The sequence below is a fragment of the Ostrea edulis genome, chromosome 1 (assembly GCF_947568905.1).
Source record: "Ostrea edulis chromosome 1, xbOstEdul1.1, whole genome shotgun sequence".
NCBI lineage: Eukaryota > Metazoa > Mollusca > Bivalvia > Ostreida > Ostreidae > Ostrea > Ostrea edulis.
In genome coordinates this window covers 7,333,991-7,356,991 of record NC_079164.1, presented here as the reverse complement: position 1 = coordinate 7,356,991, position 23,001 = coordinate 7,333,991, and the positions used below count along the sequence as shown (strand labels likewise).

The 23,001-nt window shown below is 35.0% G+C and overlaps 2 protein-coding genes across 2 annotated transcripts; one reads left to right on the top strand and one right to left on the bottom strand.

Annotated features, from left to right (window-relative positions):
* Positions 1–5,023: 5,023 nt before the first annotated feature.
* On the bottom strand, positions 5,024–7,407 carry LOC125664560 (uncharacterized). Its single transcript, XM_056142098.1, has 4 exons — positions 7,299–7,407; positions 7,119–7,163; positions 5,550–5,650; positions 5,024–5,356 (listed from the first exon to the last, which is right to left on the bottom strand). Exons 1-4 carry the CDS (start codon positions 7,405–7,407, stop codon positions 5,024–5,026), a joined length of 588 nt encoding a protein of 195 aa, XP_055998073.1.
* A 1,492-nt stretch (positions 7,408–8,899) lies between these two features.
* Positions 8,900–13,004, top strand: LOC125664272 (short-chain collagen C4-like). Its single transcript, XM_048896960.2, has 3 exons — positions 8,900–9,670; positions 9,900–9,968; positions 12,503–13,004. Exons 1-3 carry the CDS (start codon positions 9,445–9,447, stop codon positions 12,961–12,963), a joined length of 756 nt encoding a protein of 251 aa, XP_048752917.1. The 5' UTR covers positions 8,900–9,444; the 3' UTR covers positions 12,964–13,004.
* The last annotated feature ends 9,997 nt before the right edge of the window (positions 13,005–23,001 follow it).

The window sequence follows — 23,001 nt, the reverse complement described above, 5'->3', positions numbered from 1 at the left end:
ATGTACCAGTGTTCCATGTTTGACGTCCGTCAAGCAAAGGGTTCTCGAGATATTGAGTGGATAGTATATTCCTATGTCCATTTTTACCCTTGACCTTTAACCATGTGACCTTAGAATCATTAGGGGTCATCTATTCCTTAGGATGTACCAGTGCACCAAGTTTGATGTCTGTCAAGCAAAGGGTCCCCAAGATATTGAACGGACAGTATATTCCTATGTCCAGAATGGATTGACTCTTCACCTTTTGACCTTAAAATCAATAGGGGTCCTCTTCTACTCATAACCAACCAACAATTGAAATATCATAACGATCAAGTGAATGGTTCCCAAAGTATTGAGCGAACATGTGGTCTTCCGACCGACAAGTGCAAAGCAATCCCCCCACCCTTCTTTGAAAGGGGGCTTAAGTAATTGTTTTCAGAATCTCATATACAGTCACATGAATTTTTAAATATGGGTGAAATGGGTTTCCGTACTTTGGAAAAACGTAAATACTTACTATTACAATGACATTAATGGGTTTCCATAATTCTAGGGGGGGAAATCGGAATAATGCATTATACTTATTAATTTACACTCGTATTTAACCAAACATAATACGCACTTTTTAATTTTTTATGAGAAGGAACACATACCACTAAAGGTTTTTGATTCATTTGGTTTTAGTCAATGCAATGTGCACTTAATGTTTCGCCGCGTTGTTTACCTATCTAAAAGCGTAAAATTGTTTTTAAAAAATTATCTTACACAAAACATTGAACGGTCGCATCGGCTATTTAATTGATATGAATTTTAAACAAAGAAAATATCGAGTCTGTTAAAACTTTATTGCTACAAACTCTCGTGGTTTGCTGAAATTGACAATACTGCTATATAGTGTGTATAAGGACAATATTGCCGTTTTCTTTAAAAAAAATTCTAGTGCATGCTTTTTTTTTCTTTTTCTTTTTTTTTGAGAACCTGTATTATTTCCATAAAGATTTCTCGTAAAGTTAAATGCAATTGTACACACGAACAATGGTATTTCCACAATTGACAGGCCCCAAAAGATGCGTATTAAATATATTCGGCAAAATACGGTAAATGTGATTATCTATATCTGACTGTAGAATAATCTGAAAGCGAAAACAGAGACAGAGAGAGAGAGAGAGAGAGAGAGAGAGAGAGAGAGAGAGAGAGGGGGGGGGGGGAGGGAGAGAGAGACTTTTCACGACAAATTGACAAACACAAATGCAAAATTTAAAAACATTGGGTATAAGCATTTAGTATTTTAACATAAAATAATTTATCACACATGCCATTTTGGCGCTTTTAGCGGTCATGTTTATGTCAGACTGTATACTAGTGGAACCAATGTGAGCCTTAAAGCTAATAGGATGCCTTATACAATGTAGATTCCTAATTCTACCATGGTCATTGCAAAGATCAAAGGAATGGCGCGGTCATTATTCTGCTATATACCTTCATACGTAATATTTTACTGATTACGAGTAATTTGATGCACTTTGTGTTTTGCTAATACAACAATAAAGTCGATAGCTTGATAATTAAACATAATCGTAAGAAATAATCAATATATATTGCGAACAAATTTATGAATGACTGAAGAACAATATAAATAAATCGTCTGCATTCCGAGATCGATACACATGTAAACAAACATGTCGAAGAAAAGTTAACCCTCTTTCACATATGCGTAGTTTTCTTGAACCGTGTATTCAAAGCAGCTGATATAATCCGCCAACATTAATATATTTAGTATTAATACCCTACCATCTCATTTTCTTGTCATAAAAAAACAACATGTAAGCCTAGTCCATTTCAAAAATTCGTAACACTCGGCCAACCTCGGAATATATGTAGGTTCCGGAATCAGCCGAGGTTGGCCGAATGAATTGGTAATGGTATAGGTAAACGTTTCTGGGCCGCAGTAGAATTTCTCTTTTCGTGGATGATGTAGATAACCTTGATCTAGAAATGTTGTTAGAAATATAAAAGTCTCGGATAACGCCTCAGCTTTTATTTTAGAAATATAAAAGTCTCGGATAACGCCTCAGCTTTTATATTTCAAACCATTTGGAAACCAAGGAGGTTATCTTGCAACATACACGAAAACGTACGTATGGGCAATTTCAGTTTGTGCATTTTTTTTATTTTTCTGGAATTTGTACACGTAAAATATACATTTCATATATACATTTGTCACCGACAACGCACATTTTATAAACGGTTTTGACATTTGTACACAAAATGTACTTTTGGCATGTACGTTTTTTCACACTAACATCGGACATGTTTCAGTCTCAAATTCTGTCAGTACATGTACAAAATGGTAATTGACAAGCAAATGCATTGCTCCAATCAGCCAGGTACGTCAAAATCACTTACTCTACCCTAATTAAGTGTTTCGGCGGTGTGACATGGAAATGATAGATGTATAAATTGAAGTTTAGCTGCATGCAAATCCGCCTTTTCGAGAGTATATTTGTATTTACAATTATCATGCAATTATCGTGTAATTTTTTATTTTATAATTATGGATGTGATTTCAAAACAAAAAGAAATGGCAAGAGCCTCATTTACATAACAAAGAATTGCGAGCGGTGTATCTCACTTGTATCTCAACAACTGGCATTCAAATTTTTCTGACAATTAGAAATACCTTATGTATTAAGTATTGTCAAAAATAAAATTTGAAAATTTTCAGTTCAAATGGCGTCCATGCCCCTTTGAATAGCTTAGAACCGCAACGATAACCACTCCACTGGCTTCCGGTGTAAGAGCGTGTAGGCCATAAGAGAATATTTGTGGTGACAATGATTATAATCACGTGATGAGAACCCGCACAGTGACTATGATTATAATAACGCGATGAGAGAATGTGTGTTGTGGCAATCATTATAATCACGTAATGAAAATACCAGGGGCGGATCCAGGAATTGCAATTTTAAAAGGGTGCGCAACGTTTTGAGGCAGGGGTCTGGAGGCCCCCAGTGGGTCCAGGGCGAAGCCCTGGTGGGGCCCCAGGTGGCGCCGCTCCTGGATTTTGCAAATTGTATAGGGCTAGAAATGTCTCCTATACACGTACAGTACTACTTTCTGTCATTTTGATAAGGTGAAATTAATAAAATGACGCACCTTTTATGGGGTTTTAGAAAAACTATAAGTTCTCCCAATCAAAGTAATTCAATAAATAAAAAGATTTTATCATTTATTTCTCCGAGAGTGGAAGAAATTATTGCTTCTTCTATTGTTTATATTCTTCTAAACAAGAGAGAAATTTGAAAATTTTAAGGGGCGCACGCCGGCTGTCCCCCCCCCCCCCCCTTAAATCTGTTACCGAATGTGATGATATGATTGTAACCATAGACTTGTATGATACTATGCAATTTCAATTTGAAAGTCCCACAAATACATGTGCATGTAACTTTGTGATTACAAGGAAACTGCATACTTACAGATTTGGATACCTTTAAACTCGGTAACTCCAAGTCATCATGGTCATCATCAAAAAACTAAATATAGAAAATTTCCACAAAGTTCAGTTATTTTCACTTCAAGAATTAATACATATGTACCTAAGCAAAGTGTAATTGTGTTTCTCAATTTGGCTTGTAAGCACAAATAATAATAGCTTTGATTTTATATAAGCCTAATACGAATCACATTACTACTGTCATCTTCAAGGTATATCACACCTGTAAATGACCAATCAAAATTAACTTCCTCAATTTGTAGTTCCATATATACCTCAGAATTATTTTTTCTTCGATTAAATTCTTATTCAGTTTTAAAAAGTTTTGTACATCTGACAAGAATATTTAGTGTATTTTGTTGGAAAATGATCGTAACATGAGATATGGTTCTCATTTTGATTTGACTTCGAAGAAAATAAAAGTATTTGTATAAATTGGCCTGACAATTTTTTGTCTCGATCTGTGAATAAAAGTTGTTAGTAAAAAAGTAAAAAAAGAAGGAAAAACATCAAGTAATGAAACACTCACAGTTTCCCTAAATGTTTTAGAATCTGTGACATGTATTTCAAAATTGTTAAGAGTGGAATTTCACAAAATCACATTAAAATCCATCGTCGCAAACCACAGGATATAATGTTTCATTCTATTGTTCGTGATATAGAATGAAACAATGACCCGTTGATTGCGACGATTAAAATCATATCATAATTTTTGCATTTGTCATCACCAGAATTGACAAGAAAATACTTCAGTTTCAACAGCTTTATAACAACTTTGAACTCCGAAAATTTGTAGATGAATTATATGTTTTCATTTTACCGGTATATCCATATTTGAAGTGACATGTATGGAATAAAATAATATATGTATTGGACAATGGTGGTTTTCCATTGATAAAGCAAATGGTTGATTGACAGACAGGTCAATCACCAAATTGAAATAAAACAACAATCAAAGGAAAACAGATTCAAACATAAAACTTCATTTAAAAAAACAACAATATAAACCTTTGGGTTTTTCTGTCTGTTAAATTTTCCTAGTATTTCGTGCCTCTCTAAAAGTATCAAAATTATTAAACACTTAATTTTATTATTTAGGTGTGAAGTTTAACTAATAAAAGATAAAACTATCCAAATATGATTTGATGTCCTAGATTTGCTATCGATACACAGTATTTCCAAGTCTTTCTAATTCTCAGAATATACATTTCTTTAAAGTCATGATAACAATTCCATACAAATTTAAGGCAAACATATCCTGTACAAAATGAGGCCTCATTTATTGTTTATTTCTTGACTAGGAACTATAAATGAACATTCTGACCCATAAGTCTATCATTCCACAAGTCATAAGGGAGAAAGCTTTATATATAAACATCTTGAACATTTACAGTATATATTACTCTGAAAATTAATAACACTGTACATGCTATAACCTTCAAATCCAATTATAGTAATATGCATGTTACCAAATAACCATACATTGCTAAGTATTTGTGGATACAATCCATTATTTGGCAAAAATTTAATGCTGTCATTATAAAGAGTTTAATGGAATTTTGACCAAAACCAAAGAACTTTCTGAGAGGTACCTTTTCCCTTGGTCATGGTATAAACCTTCAAAGGTTTCTTTGGCACTTTCATACTCTCAAGTTCCAATAACGTAGCATCCTCATTCATTCGTTGTAATCCACTTCTCCCCATCACATAGGGAACAAACTCTATACTCCCTTTAAAATGTTCTCTCAGGGATGTCATCCAGTCCCGAGTACTTTGCCCAGGGTTAGTCGAGATCTTCACACATCCCGTAAAACCCCCTTCACCGGGAAAAGCTCTTTTAAGAGCTTTCTTGTTTTTATCCATAACATGGATTAACAATTCCTAAACAAATGTTGAAATGTATGTAGTTTACTATAACTAATGCATGAAATATTGACATCCCACTGCATAACGCAATCTCTTACAATAGTATTGAAAAATACTGATAATTTACAAATACATGTATATCAACAATTAGTCACACATGTGGCTTGCTCATGCACAGTGTTAGAGAATGAAAATCAAATCTATTTACTTTTATTTCACAATTTCTCTTTTTGGACCCCAGTTTCGATTTTCTTCCAACATGCCCAAAACCATACTTCTCCTTCAGTTTTGCTAAGCTTTCTTTTGCACCTATCAACAAATATATATATATATATATATATATATATATATATATATATCAAATTCTGACATTTCAGTTACAGCACACTATATGCCGATAATGGCTGTAAAGAAGGTAATGATATTTTGATAGCATTAATTATTCAGCTGAACTGATGAGTGTTATACATGAATTGTTGCTCTCTTTATTAATAAATGAATTGATGATATCAAAAATTTAATTGATGTGTTCTACAATTACATTGAAAAGAGCAATAATTCTATTGATGTGCGCATCAATTCAACTAATCCTAGCAATAATTGAATTATTACTCTCTTCATTTGTAGTGTGCATTTAATATGTAATTTCCGAGTTGCCCAATAGTTCTTTCCCTTTGTGGAACTCTTATGCACAGTGAGACGCAAAACATACTATCGTCCACACGCGGTGGGTACAAATGCTTATCACTAAAGGCCGATTATCAGACATCATACAACCACCCTAACTGCAGGGACACACACTATTAGTAAGTTTATTGGTTTTCAATAATAAAATAGTTCAAACAAAAATCGATAATAACTTTTTTCTTTGATTAAAATATCACTTGTACAGAAAAGGAAATAAAAAAAATTATTTCATATTTAATTTAATGGCCTAATTCAAACAAATATTATTCTTGATATGGTCAGTTTAATGTATACCAACAGTTGGTATAAACAAAATGTACACTTTCATTAGATAACCGAATTTATATAGCTAATCTATAGTATATGTATATATCTTGTACCCACTCAAGCGTTCAACAGAACACTTAACGTACCTCTTTCACAGAAGACCTGATATCTCGGAAGTTGCGTATTAATTTATGCATACAATAATTGCATTATTGATCTTTTAAATTGAATTATGATATCATTAATTCAATTGATGCATGCAATAATTCTTTTTATGAGAGCAACTATATGGTTAGTGATATCTTCAATTCAACATATCCACAATTGGATTAATGATCTCTTAATGACTGAATTGTTGCTCTCTTGAACTGATGTGTGCTTTAATTTCTTATACAAAAGCGTTGTAAATAATTAAAGATATTTTCAATCAAATTAAAGAGATCATAAAATCATTCGACTATCTTCAAATGCACTAATTCCCTCACATTGATGCATGCATCCACTGAATTGATGCACACAATGCCACACATCAATTAGTGCTTTCACCAATTGAATTAACGTGTGCATCAAATCAATTATCACTGTCATCAATTCAATTATTGCTTGCATCAATTCAATTGAAGAGTGCAATAACTGAATTGATATCTTCAAATAATGAAAAATATCTCTTATAATAATAAGTTTATGTTAATTTGGCTCTCCATGATTTCTATGCCAAAAACAAATTCATCAAACAATAGAACATTTAATCCATTCAGATTTCTGTGAAATCTCTCTTACACCTTTTAAATATTATTCACTAGTCAATTTTACCATTTATTACCTTGGGACAAAGTTTCCTCAACATCAGATGCGAAAACTTCAGTACCTGCAAATTCATTTCATAACACACTTAAACCTTCTTTTTGCAATTTCTGTTCAATACTTTCATTGTCAAGGATGGATGTTATATAATATAATTTATTGTTTCTTTTTCTGTAAAACCATGATAGTAAGTACTAACCAGGATCTGTTTCTTGAGAGGCCAAAGGTACCTTGGTACATTTTGTACCACAATTAGCACAAAAGTTTGACTTTGAGTCAAGCTTCACACCACATTCCATACAAAACATCTGCAAAGAAATATATTAAATACACAATACTTGCATCTTCTTATACAGGCAAATAATACAGTTTCAAATTTTAAAAATCCATACATTTACAAACATTTTCTTAATGGCCACGAGTAGTCCATTAGTGAGTAAATAGACATTGACTATGTACAAGACACCATACAGCTTAGTTTCTGTAGGCTATATAAAGTACCACCATATCATGTCCTAAACCTGCATGGCCGTATCTACCTTGCCATGCTGCAAGCATAACTGTGGGATTTTCATACAGAATCATGGACTAATGTGGCCTCCAAAAATTTTAAAAAGTGATTTCTTAAGTTGTATACCTTCAAACACATCATGCAATCTACACAAACATTTCTCAGATAGTGGATGGCAAATACATACTATTTTTAACAAACGCCAAGCATTTTATATATACAATTTTCAATCCATGAAAACAAATTGAATTGGTTACTCCTCCTAGACACCTGATCCCACCTCTGGTGTGTCCAGGGGTCCGTGTTTGCCCAACACTCTATTTTGTATTGCTTATAGGAGTTATGAGATTGATCACTGTTCGTTATCTTCACCTTTCATTATTAAACACACACATACAGATATATATCTAGTAAGTTATCTATGTCAAATTCAGTCAATCACAGTAATGGAAATGGTCAAGGAAAGTTAAATGACAGACGGTTAATGTGCAAATAGCCAAGAAAAATTACTGCATGCTGGTTGTGTAAATATATACATCGTGTCAAGATAAAAAAAAAAAGGGGGGGGGCAGAAAAATGCTATAGATCTACATGGATAATAATACACACTGTATTATTCACATTCTATCACCCACTAAAATATACTGTACACATACCTTTTTGACAGATGGATGAACGTATTATATTAGATGATAGATCGATCGTAAGGCTCAGTAAGTTCAAGTTGCACTACTCAGATCATATAACGACACTAAATCATGTGATTTCCCTATCACTCAGACGCTTGCTTACAGTCACGCATGAAATAATATCTGCCTTCACGCTTCATATAATATCTGCCAATCTGTAATCGGAGATTATTATTGTGAATCCGATTCAGACAAACGTTTTCTGTTTCAAGCGTCCAAATCTTTTCCACCAACAATAATAATCTTGTCTTTTTGGCTGGTCCAGAATTATTATTGTCAGTACAGATTATATTTTATAGCGTTCAAATAAAAAAAGATAATTATTGTTGGCGATGTTCAGTAATTATCAATGTAGTGGAAATATTATATTTATAAAGATAAAGTGTGACTTTAAATCGGGTCAGTTTTTATAATTATTGCGGCAGTATTTATAATTATAATAATGTCATAAATGAAGAATATTTTTCTTTTGGGGATGAAATTATAATTTGGTATCTGAGAATCTGGACAGATTATTATTATCGCTGCGATATGATAATAATATCGGGCAAATAGGGGGAAATTTTTATTTTTGGAAGAGATTATAATTTTGGTAATTTATATAGGGAAAAATAATAATAATGTGGGGGTACCCTACGGCTTTCCATATGTTGGCGATGTTCAGTAATTATTAATGTAGTGGAAAGATTATATTTATAAAGATAATGTGTGACTTTAAATCGGGTCAGTTTTTATGATTATTGCGGCAGTATTTATAACTATAATAATGTCATAAATAAAGAATATTTTTCTTTTGGGGATGAAATTATAATTTGGTGTCTGAGATTCGGGACAGATTATTATTATCGCTGCGATATAATAATAATATCGACAAATAGGGAGAAATTTTTATTTTTGGAAGAGATTATAATTTTGGTATTTTATATAGGGAAAAATAATAATAATGTGGTGGTACCCTACGGCTTTCCATAAAATAGGGGGAAATTTTTATTTTTGGAAGAGATTATAATTTTGGCATTTTATATAGGGAAAAATAATAATAATGTGGGGGTACCCTACGGCTTTCCATAGTTTACATTGCATGTATGTCAAACTGATAAGACGTGGCATGATATAAGACCTGTACTAGTTACCCAGTTCTCGTCATGAATTCGTTTCTTTTCCTTTTTATTGCTTTCCCGATAATTTCTATCGGAGCTGGAGAAAAAAGACTTCTTTTGAATGATCCCGCTTTGCTACAGACGAAACTGGACACTTTGGAAACCAAATTTATGGACCTCATGACAAAATACACTTCCCAGGAATCGGTGATCAACGAACTTAAGTCAAAAATCAATGATCTGAGTGGAAAACTTGATAATTCAGTACAAGGTAGTTTTAACTTCTACAATCTCACTATATCACCATATTAAAGAAATGGTTTATAGAACTACATTGTAATTTGATTCAATTTATATTCTATTGTCTTATTATCAATTGAATTTGGCGACAGGCATTTTTGTGTCCCCTTTCTAAATTCAGACTGTTGGAAATTTCAATTAGTTCTTTCTGAACATTGGCGTAAACTTACATAGTCTAATTGCTCTGATATTCTTTACAGGTGGTGCGACGTTTGTTCGTTGGGGTAAAACGTCTTGTCCTTCGAACACAACAGATCAAATATATTCAGGTGGGAATACATTTTCTTACTGTCATGGATACATGGTTAATATGCATAATCGTATGTCATATACTTTGGATGTTTAATCACACCCATGTAGTTTTTGTCGCGATCGAGTGGAAAAAAATGTTCAGTGTACTTTGAGAAATTTCGATGTTTCTTCTACTCATATTCTGTAGCCGGGTGTTCACTTCGAATCCTTGCCGTGCAAGACTTAAATTGTTGTGAAAAATTAGACATTCACCAAACAATCTCCAATAGTTGTGCGTTGTTATTAATCCACAGGTGCTGTTATCATAATATGTATGACTCAACATGACCGTAATAATGAATATGTAAGTTAAAGTGGTTTTATTTTCATTGAAGAATAATTATTATAGAATGAGCTTAGTCATTTTTGCATTAGCTGCAAAGTGTTTCCTTGAAAATCTATTCACTACATTTAAAACAAAAGTTTCAACAATATATTGGATTATTTTTTTGATTTGGTAGATGAAAAAGGTGAAGATAACGTACAGTGATATACCTCATAACTCCCATAAGGAATATAAGATAAAGAGTTGGGCAAACAAGAACCCCTGAACACACCAGGTGGGATCATGTGTCTAAGAGGTGTAAGCATCCCTGTCGACCGGTCACACCAGCCGTGAGCCCTATATCTTGATCAAGCAAACGAAGTTATCTGTACTCAAAATCAGCATGTCAAAAACTGTCTAATAATCGGTATAACACATATTAGACAGCATTTGATCCAATGATAGATTCTATTCGCAAACTAAAGCAGTGTAACAACCATATAATTTGCAAAATGCTGACTTTAAACGAGACTTGAAACCCCTTGTGACATCAACTTTTTCAATAGCCTGCCTTGATTTAAAAACTGATCACACGCAGAACAAGCTCTTGCGTGTCGAATCAGTTGAGAGATATGAACATCATATGCAGGTGATAAAGAAATATTGCTACATAGATATGGGAAGTTGACGATGGAGAAGCTGAAATCATCCCGTTTGTCATAAAGTTGAGTTGCTAATTTGCCATTTTCAATTAAATATCTAAGTACGAAGCAGATGTAGAGGACTTTGTGGTGTCTTTTATCCCGAATTCACAGGGATATATCGAATTGATATATGCATGAAAATGAGTATTGTTAATAAAACGTCGTCGATATATCTAAATGTCGAGTTTAAGGCCACATCAAGAGAATTTTTCTTCTCATGTAGAAGCGCTTGAATAAATCTGTTTCATAAGAACATTAAAACAGGTCAGCTAACAAAGGAGCACATTTAGGTATGTAACTGATGCCATGGAATCAGAGTGGTGTTTAACAAAGTAATGTTTTTTGGACGATTGATCACTAGGATTGTTCGAATCCTGGCCACCCAAGACTTAAGTTGAGCGTTGTTACTCTATCCACAGGGGGCTGGTATCATACTCTGTATGACTCGACATGACTGCAATATAGAGTGTGTTGCAGTGATTTTATTGCAAAATAATTGTAGAATGATTTTAGTCATTTTTGCGTTGGCTGCAGGGTATTTTCTTAAAATCTTGTTGGACTGAATTTAAATCATAGAAGTTTCGACAGTTTAGATTTTCTTTCCATTTTGGTACATTTTTATGTTTAGAATGCCCACCTCTTTCCTTTAATTTTGGTGAATTTTGACACTCGTTGTGTGTAATAATTCGTTCACAATTTCGCGAATTCTGAACCCAACTTAGCCAATATTCACCAATATGTCACGAAATATTAAAGGAGCAACCACACCTTGCCGGATAGCATAAACGGACGTCGCACGAATAAGTATAACTGTGGCATAATTCTGCCCGTTTGTATCCGTTAATGAAAGTCGTTCTTGCCGCTGCTCGGGGCTCCTGCGATCGGTGTATGAAGCGTATAAAATGCATCATAACTGCACGATTACTGCATATACCGGGTAGTTAACGGTCGATTAACGGACATTGCCGTCTGAATAAAGGCCAATTACCGGGTTAAACGAACGTGGAACACATGCGAAACTGATATAATATTCTTTCAACGTTAGACGAACGGACTTGTACCTGTCCCGTGGACCTCCGTTTGACAGCCATTATTCTCCAGTTTCATTCCTTTTTTTGTCCGTAGACATGTAGTTAGTGTCCATTACATCTTCGGTTGGCCCGCGGAATGTCCGGTAGTAGTCGGGACGTGACATACATGTGTATGTCCACCGGATATCAACGGATATGAACTGGACAAGTATAGGAAAAGAACCGCATGAGTTCCGATTAAAACACATAGCTACCGTATAGTAAGCGGACTCCATAGTCTGGTGGTGTCTAGTTTTGAACATGCCCATAAAAACTCTCCGTCTGATAGACCGAACTTATCTGGCTGGTCAAAGAAAGCGTTGGCCGAAAGAAAAACGCAAAGAAACGGAAACGAACGGAATGACAATTTTGTTATCCGTTGGATGACCGTTAGCGTTATCCGGTGAGATGTTCTTAAGACCCATCATAAATAAAACTTACGGAATGTTGAAAAATTCTAATCATTATTTTAGGTTTTATAGGTGGTTCAAATTACCACAGTGTTGGTGGGGCAGCTGAATATGTATGCCTTACTCCAGATCCGGATTTTACATTAACCAATTCAGCAAAATTCCATTACATGCATGGTGGGGAGTATGACAGCCCTCAAGCGGGACTAGAACATGGCGAAGACGCCCCATGTACTGTCTGTCGTAGTAAAATGGATGTGAGTACTTTGATGATTCCTGGGAGAAGCACGTGTTATCCTGGCTGGACAAGGCAATACCATGGATACCTTGCAGCCGGTCATGAGACTGTGCCTTCAGCAACGCAGTTTATCTGCATAGACGAACACCCAGACACTCTATACGGTGGTCAAGGCGGAACGATGGATGGTAGAATAATATCTGGAGTCAAAGCAAGATGTGGTTCTTTGCAATGTCCACCATATCACGATGAAAAGGAACTAACATGTGTTGTTTGTACGAAGTAAAGAATTGAGATCTTCAAAATAAAAACTTGTCTATAAACCAATCGCTCTGAGATTTTTAGAAATAATCAGAATATCTTGTCTTAATTTGATAAATAAAATCAAAGGCCTGAAGGGTCTGAGAGTAAACTCGCACTTCATTATCAACAGAAATATGTAATCTTGAAGGATCAAGATAGCAGTAATCAAGGATGACGAACATCGTGTGTGTGAATTCGCATATGCACGCTTCTTTTAGCAGGATTTATACTTTAATGCACCATGCCTGTGTAAAGTGACTAAATTTAACTAAGTCATGACCACTGCCATTTATATTACATGTACATACCCAACATGGATATAAAGAGTCATTGCTAACTGATGATTGTGCTAAACAATCCATGATGTACAAATGCTAAAAACTGGAGGAAAATCATTACGTAGTCATATAGAACTTTATATCACAACAGAAAACCCTCAAATAAGCACCACAACGGTTGTAAGAAGATACCATCCAACAAAAAAGTTTAGCAAATATCATAACGATCAAGTGAATGGTTCCCAAGATATTGAGCGAACATGTGGTCTGTCGACCAACAAGTGCAAAGCAATCCCCCTTTTTTCTATTTTGAAAGGGGGCATGAGTAATTGTTACAAAATCTTAAATACAGTCACATGAATTTTTAAATATGGCTGAAATGGGTTTCCGTACTTCGGAAAAACGTAAATACTGATTATCACAATGACATTAATGGGCTTCCATAATTCTAGGAAAAATTACAATCAGAATAATGCATTACACTTATTAATTTACACTTGTATTTAACCAAACATAATACGCACTTTTTAATTGTTTTTATGAGAAGGGACACATACTGCATACCACTAAAGGTTTTTGATTCATTTGGTTTTAGTCAATGCAATGTGCACTTAATGTTTCGCCGCGTTGTTTACCTATCTAAAAGTGTAAAATTGTTTTTAAAAAATTATTTTACACAAAACATTAAACGGTCGCGTCGGCTATCTAATTGGTATGAATTTTAAACAAAGAAAATATCGAGTCTGTTAAAACTTTATTGCTACAAACTCTCGTGCTTTGCTGATATTGACATTATTTCTCTGAAAATACTGCTATATTGTGTGTGTATAAGGACAAGATTGCCGTTTTCTTTAAAAAAACAAAACAAACAAATTTGCTGCACTGTATACAAATTCTAGTGCATGCTTTTTTGAGAACCTGTATTATTTCCATAAAGATTTCTCGTAAAGTTAAATGCAATTGTACACACGAACAATGGTATTTCCATAATTTACAGGCCCCAAAAGGGGATGCGTATTAAATATATTCGACAAAATATGGTATAAATGTGATTATCTATATCTGACTGTAGAATAGCCTGAAAGCGAAAACAGAACAAACTGAACATGCGTTCCTCGTCTCACCCCGGTAGATTCCCGCAGAAATAGTCACATGGTCTAGGCTTTGACACACTTTCGAAGAGGCCTCGACGGGGAGTATGATCGGTGGTAATAGACCAATACCATTTTCAAATATTTACTATGCTTTTCCAACCTAAGACATCAAGATATTACTTTCTTTACTATAAACTATTTAGTTACAAGTTGTTTGTTGCATGTTTACGAATCTATTTTTGTAGTTGATATATTTATACACACGTGCGTCGCATGTTTAATGTACCATGGCCTGTGACACTTATTGACTTAATTTGCTTACATCATGTATTCATGCGCACCATGTTTAGTTTCTTTAAACGTATTGAGGGGACTCATTTAAATTACATTGTTATAAGAATGTCAACATACATGTATGATATGTCTTTAAAACCTAATGAAGCTGTTCAGAAAAGCAAATGAAACTTTTTTGAAGATCTTTGTGCGCGGGATTTATTTACTGTCGGTGTAAGAATATAAACAGAAAGTGTGTGAGTCGCGATCAATCCACACGTCGTTGACAGCAAAGAGTATCTTGCTTCGCGAGCCGACTCAAAAAATAATTGATTATATATTCTGTAGATTACAACTTTACTATTGATAAGTGTATGCAAGTTGATGATAAATACCGTTTTGGTCTGCCGGAGTCTAAGTGTTAGTTTGACGGGTGGATACGTCACGTTTTGGTCTGCCGGAGTCTAAGTGTTAGTTTGACGGGTGGATACGTCAGGAGTCTAACATGTAAACTGTAGCGGGATATCGTTAACTAAGAGTCCAGGAAAGAATTTTACAATCTGACACAAGCCTCTTTCACAGTACTGCTGTACGCGGGGATTATTAATTTATGGGGACATATAAAAGAGTTGAAACAGTTAATGGAGTATGTGATCCACTCCGCAGTGGAATCTTCAATGACATAAGATACCCTAAACAAAATTGTTATGGAATTTAAAAAAAAACAACTATTCGTAAATGTTTAATATTGCGAACACCATATGCTAGTATTTTCCACAAAATTTTCCTAGAATACACCATTATATTTGAATTATTTAAGTAAAGTCACTTGCAAATTCAATAGAAAACATTATTACATTATTAATGACCGATTACATTGTTGATAAAATATTAGAAATCCCCACGGATACACACCAAAATCCTTTTTATTTTAATGCGTTTAATATGAGATTACTGAATTCCATACTTTTGATTGAAGTCCGGAGGTACAATTGTGTCCCTCACGAAAATCTTTCACTCATATGGAGACGTCACCATTGCCAGTGAAGGGCTGTAAAATTTAGGCCTATGCTCTGCGCTTACGGCTTTTGAGCACGGATGGATCTTTATTGCGCCTCACCTGCTGTGACACGGGGCCTCGGTTTTTGCGGTGTCATTTGAAGGTCCCCCCTATTTGGACTTAAAGGCTTATAGGTTATCTCTTCGTGAAATATATCGGTGTGCAGCGTAGCAGTCCTACCATTATGTATTTTCATTAATGCGCTTCATGAAGAATTACTTACATTGTATTTTCACTTCTGTCTGAATTCCCAGCCGTTGAAATAAACGTACTATTCTAATCAAGAATTATACACAACTGCGCAGCACTGAGCATTCATGAGGAAATGGCTATCATTACAAGCTGTTAAAATATCAAAGGCAAAAACATTGCATTAATATCAACGAAAAAAAATCTTACAAAGCCATGGATTGGCCATGATTTTAATGGTTTATAAACAACATATAACTCGCGTATCATATTACTATCGTGTTGGATTGAACTGACCCTAGGAGACAGACAGACAAAAGCCAGAACAAAAGCCAAGCCTGGTCCAAAAACAGACATCTTTTTGGGGAGGACGATAATGGTGTTATTCCTCGCACCTTTCACTTTTCTTGTAAAAGATAATTACATGGAGAGAGAGATTTTGTATACTTTTCATGACAAATTGACAAAACACAAATGCAAAATTTAAAAACATTGGGTATAAACATTTAGTATTTTAACATAAAATTATTTATCACACATGCCATTTTGGCACTTTTAGGGGCCATGTTTATGCCAGACTGTATACCAGTGGAACCTATGCGAGCTTTAAAGCTAATAGGATGCCTTATACAATGTAGATTCCTAATTCTACCGCGGTTATTGCAAACATCAAAGGAATGGCGCGGTCATTACATACATACATAATATTTGACTGATTACGAGTAAATCGATGCCCATATTGACTGCACTTTGTGTTTTGCTAATACAGCAATAAAGTCGATGACTTAATAATTAAACATAGTCATAAAAAATAATCAATATATGTTTGAAACAAATTGATGAATGACTGACGAACAATAAAAATAAATAGTCTGCATTCCGAGATCGATACACATGTAAACAAACATATCGAAGCACAGAAAAGTTAACCCTCTTCCACATATGTGTAGTTTTCTTGAACGGTGTATTCAAAGCAGTTGATGTAATCCACAAATACTAACTAAAAAAAAAAAAAACCATGTAGGCCTAGTCCGTTTCGGAAACTGTCATGACGTCATGGTGACCTAATTCGTAAATGTATAGGTAAACGTTTCTGGACTGCAGTAGAATTCTTGTTTTGTGGATGATGCAGGATAACCTCCTTAGTCTAGAAATGTTAGAAATATAAAAGTATCGGATAACGCCTCGGCTTTTATATTTATATTTTATAAATCCTGGGCATTGTTTTTAGACTTGAGTTCACTGATCACTGTATCTAGAACATTGTTCTTAGACTTGAGTTCACTGATCACTGTATCCTGGGCATTGTTTTTAGACTTAAGTTCATTGATTACCGATTCCTGTGAAGTGTATTTTGTCATAAGGTCCATAAATTTGGTCTCCAAGGCGTCCAGTTTAGTCTGTAGCAATGAGGGATCATTCAAAAGAAGTCTTTTTTTCTCCAGCTACGATAGAAATAAAAAGGAAAAGAAATGAATTCATGATGAGAGCTGGTGGTAGTATAACTAGTACAGGTGTTATATCATGCCACGTCTTATCAGTTTAACATACATACAATGTAAATAGTACACGTATGCCTTCTCTCTCTATTTGTTTTTCTTCTTTACATAATATATTCATTTGACTAAGTACTCTGACCGTTGACGAATGCATGAACCCTTTTCTTTGACTATGATTGATTGGCGAAAAATGGTTGATTGTAAAACATAAAAATGAACATGCTATTCCTCTGAAGTCAGTATTAGTTTCACAAATCAAAGTACAAACACCCTTCATGGTTTCTGCAGAATATATATACTCCTCCTAGGCACCTGATCCCACCTCTGGTATATCCAGGGGTCCGTGTTTGCCCAACTATCTATTTCGTATTGCTTATAGGATTTATGAGATTGATCACTATTCGTTATCTTCGCCTTTCATCCTCTACCCTTATATATTTTCATTAATGCACTTCATGAAGCAGAGTTTACATTCTACTTCCACTTCTGTCTGAATTTCCTGCCGTTAGAATAAATGTACTATTCTTTTTAAGAATCATACGCGCATTGTTCACAGCTGTGCAGCACAGAGCCTTCATGAGGAAATGTCCATCATTACAAGCTGTAAAATCATCAAAGGCAAAAACATTGGATTGATATCAACAAAAACATCTTACGAAACCATCAATTGGCTGTGATATTAATGGTTTATAAATGCCATATAACTCGCGTTTCGTATTACTCGCGAGTGGGGTTGAATGAGACTAGGAGACGGACAGGCAGAAGCCAGAACAAAAGCCAAGCTTAGTCCTAAAACAGACATCTTTTTGGGCAGGGATTTTGGTAAACTTTTAAAGACAAATTGACAAAACACACAATTTTAAAACATTGTGCATAAACATTTAGCAATTTAACATAGAATTATTTTGGCACTTTTAGGGATCATATTTATACAACGCTGTATACCAGAAAAACCTATGCAGCCTTAAAGCTAACCGGATGCCTTATACAGGGGTCCGTGTATGCCCAACTATCTATTTTGTATTGCTTCTAGGAGTTATGAGATTGATCACTGTTCGTTCTAATTCTACCGTCGTTAAATTTCAAAGATCAAATGAATGCCGCGGTCATTATCCTGCTATATATCTTCATACGTAATATTTGACTGATTACGAGTAAATCGATACACATAATTATGTCCTGCTCTTTGTGTTTTGCAAAGACAGCAATAAAGTCAACAACTTGGCAATTAAACATAGTCATAAATAATAATCAGTATATGTTGCAAACAAATTTATGAATGACTGAAGAACAATATAAATAAATCGTCTGCATACCGAGATCGATACACATGGTAAAAAACAACAACAACAAAACATATCGAAGCACAGAAAAATTAACCCTCTTCCACATATGTGTAGTTTTCTTGAACGGTGTATTCAAAGCAGTTGATATAATCCACCAACATCTAACTAAATACTTTAAATTTTTTCAAATAGATCTAGTATTAAAACCCTACCATCTCACTTTCGTGCATATAAAAACATGTAGGTCTAGTCCGTTTCGGAAACTATCATGACGTCATGGTGATCTAATTCGTAACACTCGGCGAACATCGGAATATATGTAGGTTCCGGAATCAGCCGAGGTTGGCGGAATGAATTCGTAATTGTATAGGTAAACGTTTCTGGGCCGCAGTAGAATTTCTCTTTTCGTGGATGATGTAGATAACCTTGATCTAGAAATATTGTTAGAAATATGAAAGTCTCGGATAACGCCTCAGCTTTTATTTTAGAAATATAAAAGTCTCGGATAACGCCTCAGCTTTTACATTTCAAACCATTTGGAAACCAAGAGGTTATCTTGCAACATACACGAAAACGTACGTATGGGCGATTTCAGTTTGTGCATTTTCTATTTTTCTGGAATTTGTACACGTAAAATATACATTTCATATATACATTTGTCACCGACAACGCACATTTTATAAACGGTTTTGACATTTGTACACAAAATGTACTTTTGGCATGTACGTTTTTTCACACTAACATCGGACATGTTTCAGTCTCAAATTCTGTCAGTACATGTACAAAATGGTAATTGACAAGCAAATGCATTGCTCCAATCAGCCAGCGTATGTCAAAAATCACTTACTCTACCCTAATTCAGTGTTTCGGCGGTGTGACATGGAAATAATAGATGTATAAATTGAAGTTTAGCTGCATGCAAATCCGCCTTTTCGAGAGTATATTTGTATTTACAATTATCATGCAATTATCGTGCAATTTTTATTTTATAATTATGGATGTAGTTTCAAAAGAAAAACTTATGGCAAGAGCCTCATTTATATATCAAAGAATTGCGAGTGGTGTATCTCACCTGTATCTCAACAACTGACATAAAATTTGAAAAATTTTCAGTTCAAATCGCGTCCATGCCACTTTGAATAGCTTAGAACCGCAACGATAACCACTCCACTGGCTTCCGGTGTAAGAGGGTGTAGGCCATAAGAGAATATTTGTGGTGACAATGATTATAATCACGTGATGAGAACCCGCACAGTGATAATGAGATAAGAGAATGTGTATTGTGGCAATCATTATAATCACGTAATGAAAATGCCAGGGGCGGATCCAGGAATTGCAATTAAGGGGTGCGCAACTTTTTGAGGTAGGGGTCTGGAGGCCCCCAGTGAGTCCAGGGCGAAGCTCTGGTGGGGGCCCAGGGGGCGACGCTTCTGGATTTTGCGAATTGTATAGGGCTAGAAATGTCTCCTACACATGTACAGTACTACTTTCTGTCATTTTGATAAGGTGAAATTAATAAAATGACGCAACTTTTAGGGTTTTTTAGAAAAAATATAAGTTCTCCCAATCAAAGTAATTCAATAAATAAAAAGATTTTATCATTTATTTCTCCGAGAGTGGAAGAAATTATTGCTTCTTCTATTGTTTATATTCTGCTAAACAAGAGACCTGACCACGATTTACCTTAAATTTGAAAATATTAAGAGGGCGCGCGCCGGCTGCCCCCCCCCCCCCCCCCCTTAAATCCGTTACTGAATGTGATGATATGATTGTAACCACATAATGAGATTAGGTGTGGTTTGCGTTTTGTTTGTTTTACATGTATATGTCCCGTCGAGAATTTTTCACTCAAATGAAGACGTAAACAGCTGCTGTAGGTGAAGTACAACTAATTGGGATCTCTGCTTATTTTGTAATCAACGCCCAGCGCGGTTCAAGTGATGCTCCTTTATAGTGCCAACACCAACCGAGACACAGGATCTCCATTTTTAAGGCCATATTCGAAAGACTCGTGAATGCCGAGCATTTGGCGGACGACCAATCACTACCAATGTTTGTAAACGTCTTGGGTTTGACGCGGCTATGTTATGAGCGGGGCTCGAACTCACAACCTTCGTAGCAAACGCTCTACCACTAAGCTTCAGCGACCGGTTGAGTGAGAGAAGCGTATATTATACGATGTCGTCTACTCTCAAAAACGTTAGACGACAATCACGTGACACGTACGTTTTATCCAATGAAAAAGCATCATTATAGTCCGATGCAAAACAAATTGACTAAGCTTGAAAGAAAAAGCATTGAACTATTGTGGTGAGAACTGTCTATATCATGTGAATTTAGAAGAGGCGCAAAATTCTATCCTGACTATCAATATATAGGAGAAAGACATGTTTATTATTGGTAAACTTCATGCATGTGTTGGCTCCGGTAGTAAAGTGATTAATTAAAAACTGAGGAGGAAATATGTGTATAAAATTTACTTTCAGAAAAGGTTTGCAAGAGATTCTGATCCAAGTACATGTAAGTTTAAAACATTGTTTCATACGTTAATCAAAGGAGAATTGTTCCAAGATTGGCAAAACTACACCAGAACAGGTGTCTCTGAAAGTACTGCGTTCAACTTTGGGCAAATGAAGAATACAGTTGATTTTGTAGAGGAATTTCGGCTTCCTCAGCCCTATGTTAAAGCATGCAATACAATCTGTAACTGTAGGTATCGTTCAACTATCCAAGTATATCTATAATAGCGTTTCGTTAAACCGTCATAGCCTTAGGCGCAGTTGTCATATACTCGGACATGGGAACGACGATTGCAGACCGAAGTCATTAAAAGATGGAAACTGATGCAAGTAACTACATTTGTTTAAATTATTATATCGTTTAATGAATCTGAACTAGGACTGTTTTGGAATACTTCATAGACGGGAAGATGTTCGTCAAGATCGATGCAGATTATATATATATGTAGATAGATAGATAGATAGATATATACTTGCCTAGATGGTCGAGCGGTCTAGCGCTCTGGTTACATGCTGCTAGGAGATTTGGTCCCGCAGGTCGTGAGTTCAACCCCGGGTAGGGGCGGAAGTGGGTATCCAAATAAAGTGAATTTTTCTGTGCTTTATATTAAATATATTTCTTCACTTAGGGCAGTTATGTTCATTTAAGAGTTTATTGTTATTCCTGTGCTTTATATATATATTTAGATATATATCTAGAGAGAGAGAGAGAGAGAGAGAGATCCTACTACTGAAGCCCACCATCAGACAATGTCAGATCAGAAGATTTGACAACAGGGAATGTAACGTCAGACATTCTTCCTCCCGGTAAATTCACTCTGGAGCGACAACGCGTCCTGTTCCGCATGATCCGCCTCTTTGTTTGTTACTGTACAAGGATATTCACTTGAGTGATGATGATGATGAAATTTTGTTATTGATGTTGTTGATTTATATTATTCATTTTTCCTTGTCCATGATTGATCACTATTTCAAAAATCAACTTAGAATTTTTATTTTGTCATTGTTATTCATATGCTTTAATTACATTTGATGAAATTAAATTTTCTTTTATTTTTTCAACATAGGATTCCCCCCCCCCCCCCCCCCCCCCCCCCGGTAATTTTTAACGTTAAACATCTTCCAATATATCTCGTCCGGTTAAAAAACGATACTTACCTGCATAAGTTAGACAACTCGCTGTAACAATAGATTTAACATGTCTGGAGGACACGGGTAAAGGTCGCGGGTATTTCTCGGACTTCATTGTGTTATGACTCGAGGTCAGCATATCAATCCAAAGAGGTTAACCTAATGCTTCCTTGCTGAGATCATTCGTGGACAATGGAATAATTATCCATGAGCAAAATAGAAGAGAGCATGTGACAGTGTTCATCAAGTTGAAATGTTTACCAAGGGAAATAACCTTTAAGAACAAGGGTGGACGATGCAACCTGGTTATTGATAATGTTTGTGCAAGCGATTTAATAATTTATTTGAAATTTTATGGTAAATTTAACTAACTTTGATTTAAATAACACTCATTCTATATGCAGCCATCAAAATTACCAGATAGCAGGCATTAGATTATTTAAATTCACAGGGGCTCGGTTGTCAGCTATTGAAGTTTTGCATTATTTGTGTCCGAATAATAAACTATATGAATAAAATCCACAACCAAAATCCACATTTTTCGTCGTTAAAAAAAAGGTCATATGTGTACATTAAAAAAGTATACTTTTAATGTACAAAGTTCTAATTTCAGATCCTTATGAAATAAAGTGGATCGCTATTGTAGTATAGGATAGAGGAGAAAATTTGTAGCTGGACAGGGAATCAAACCC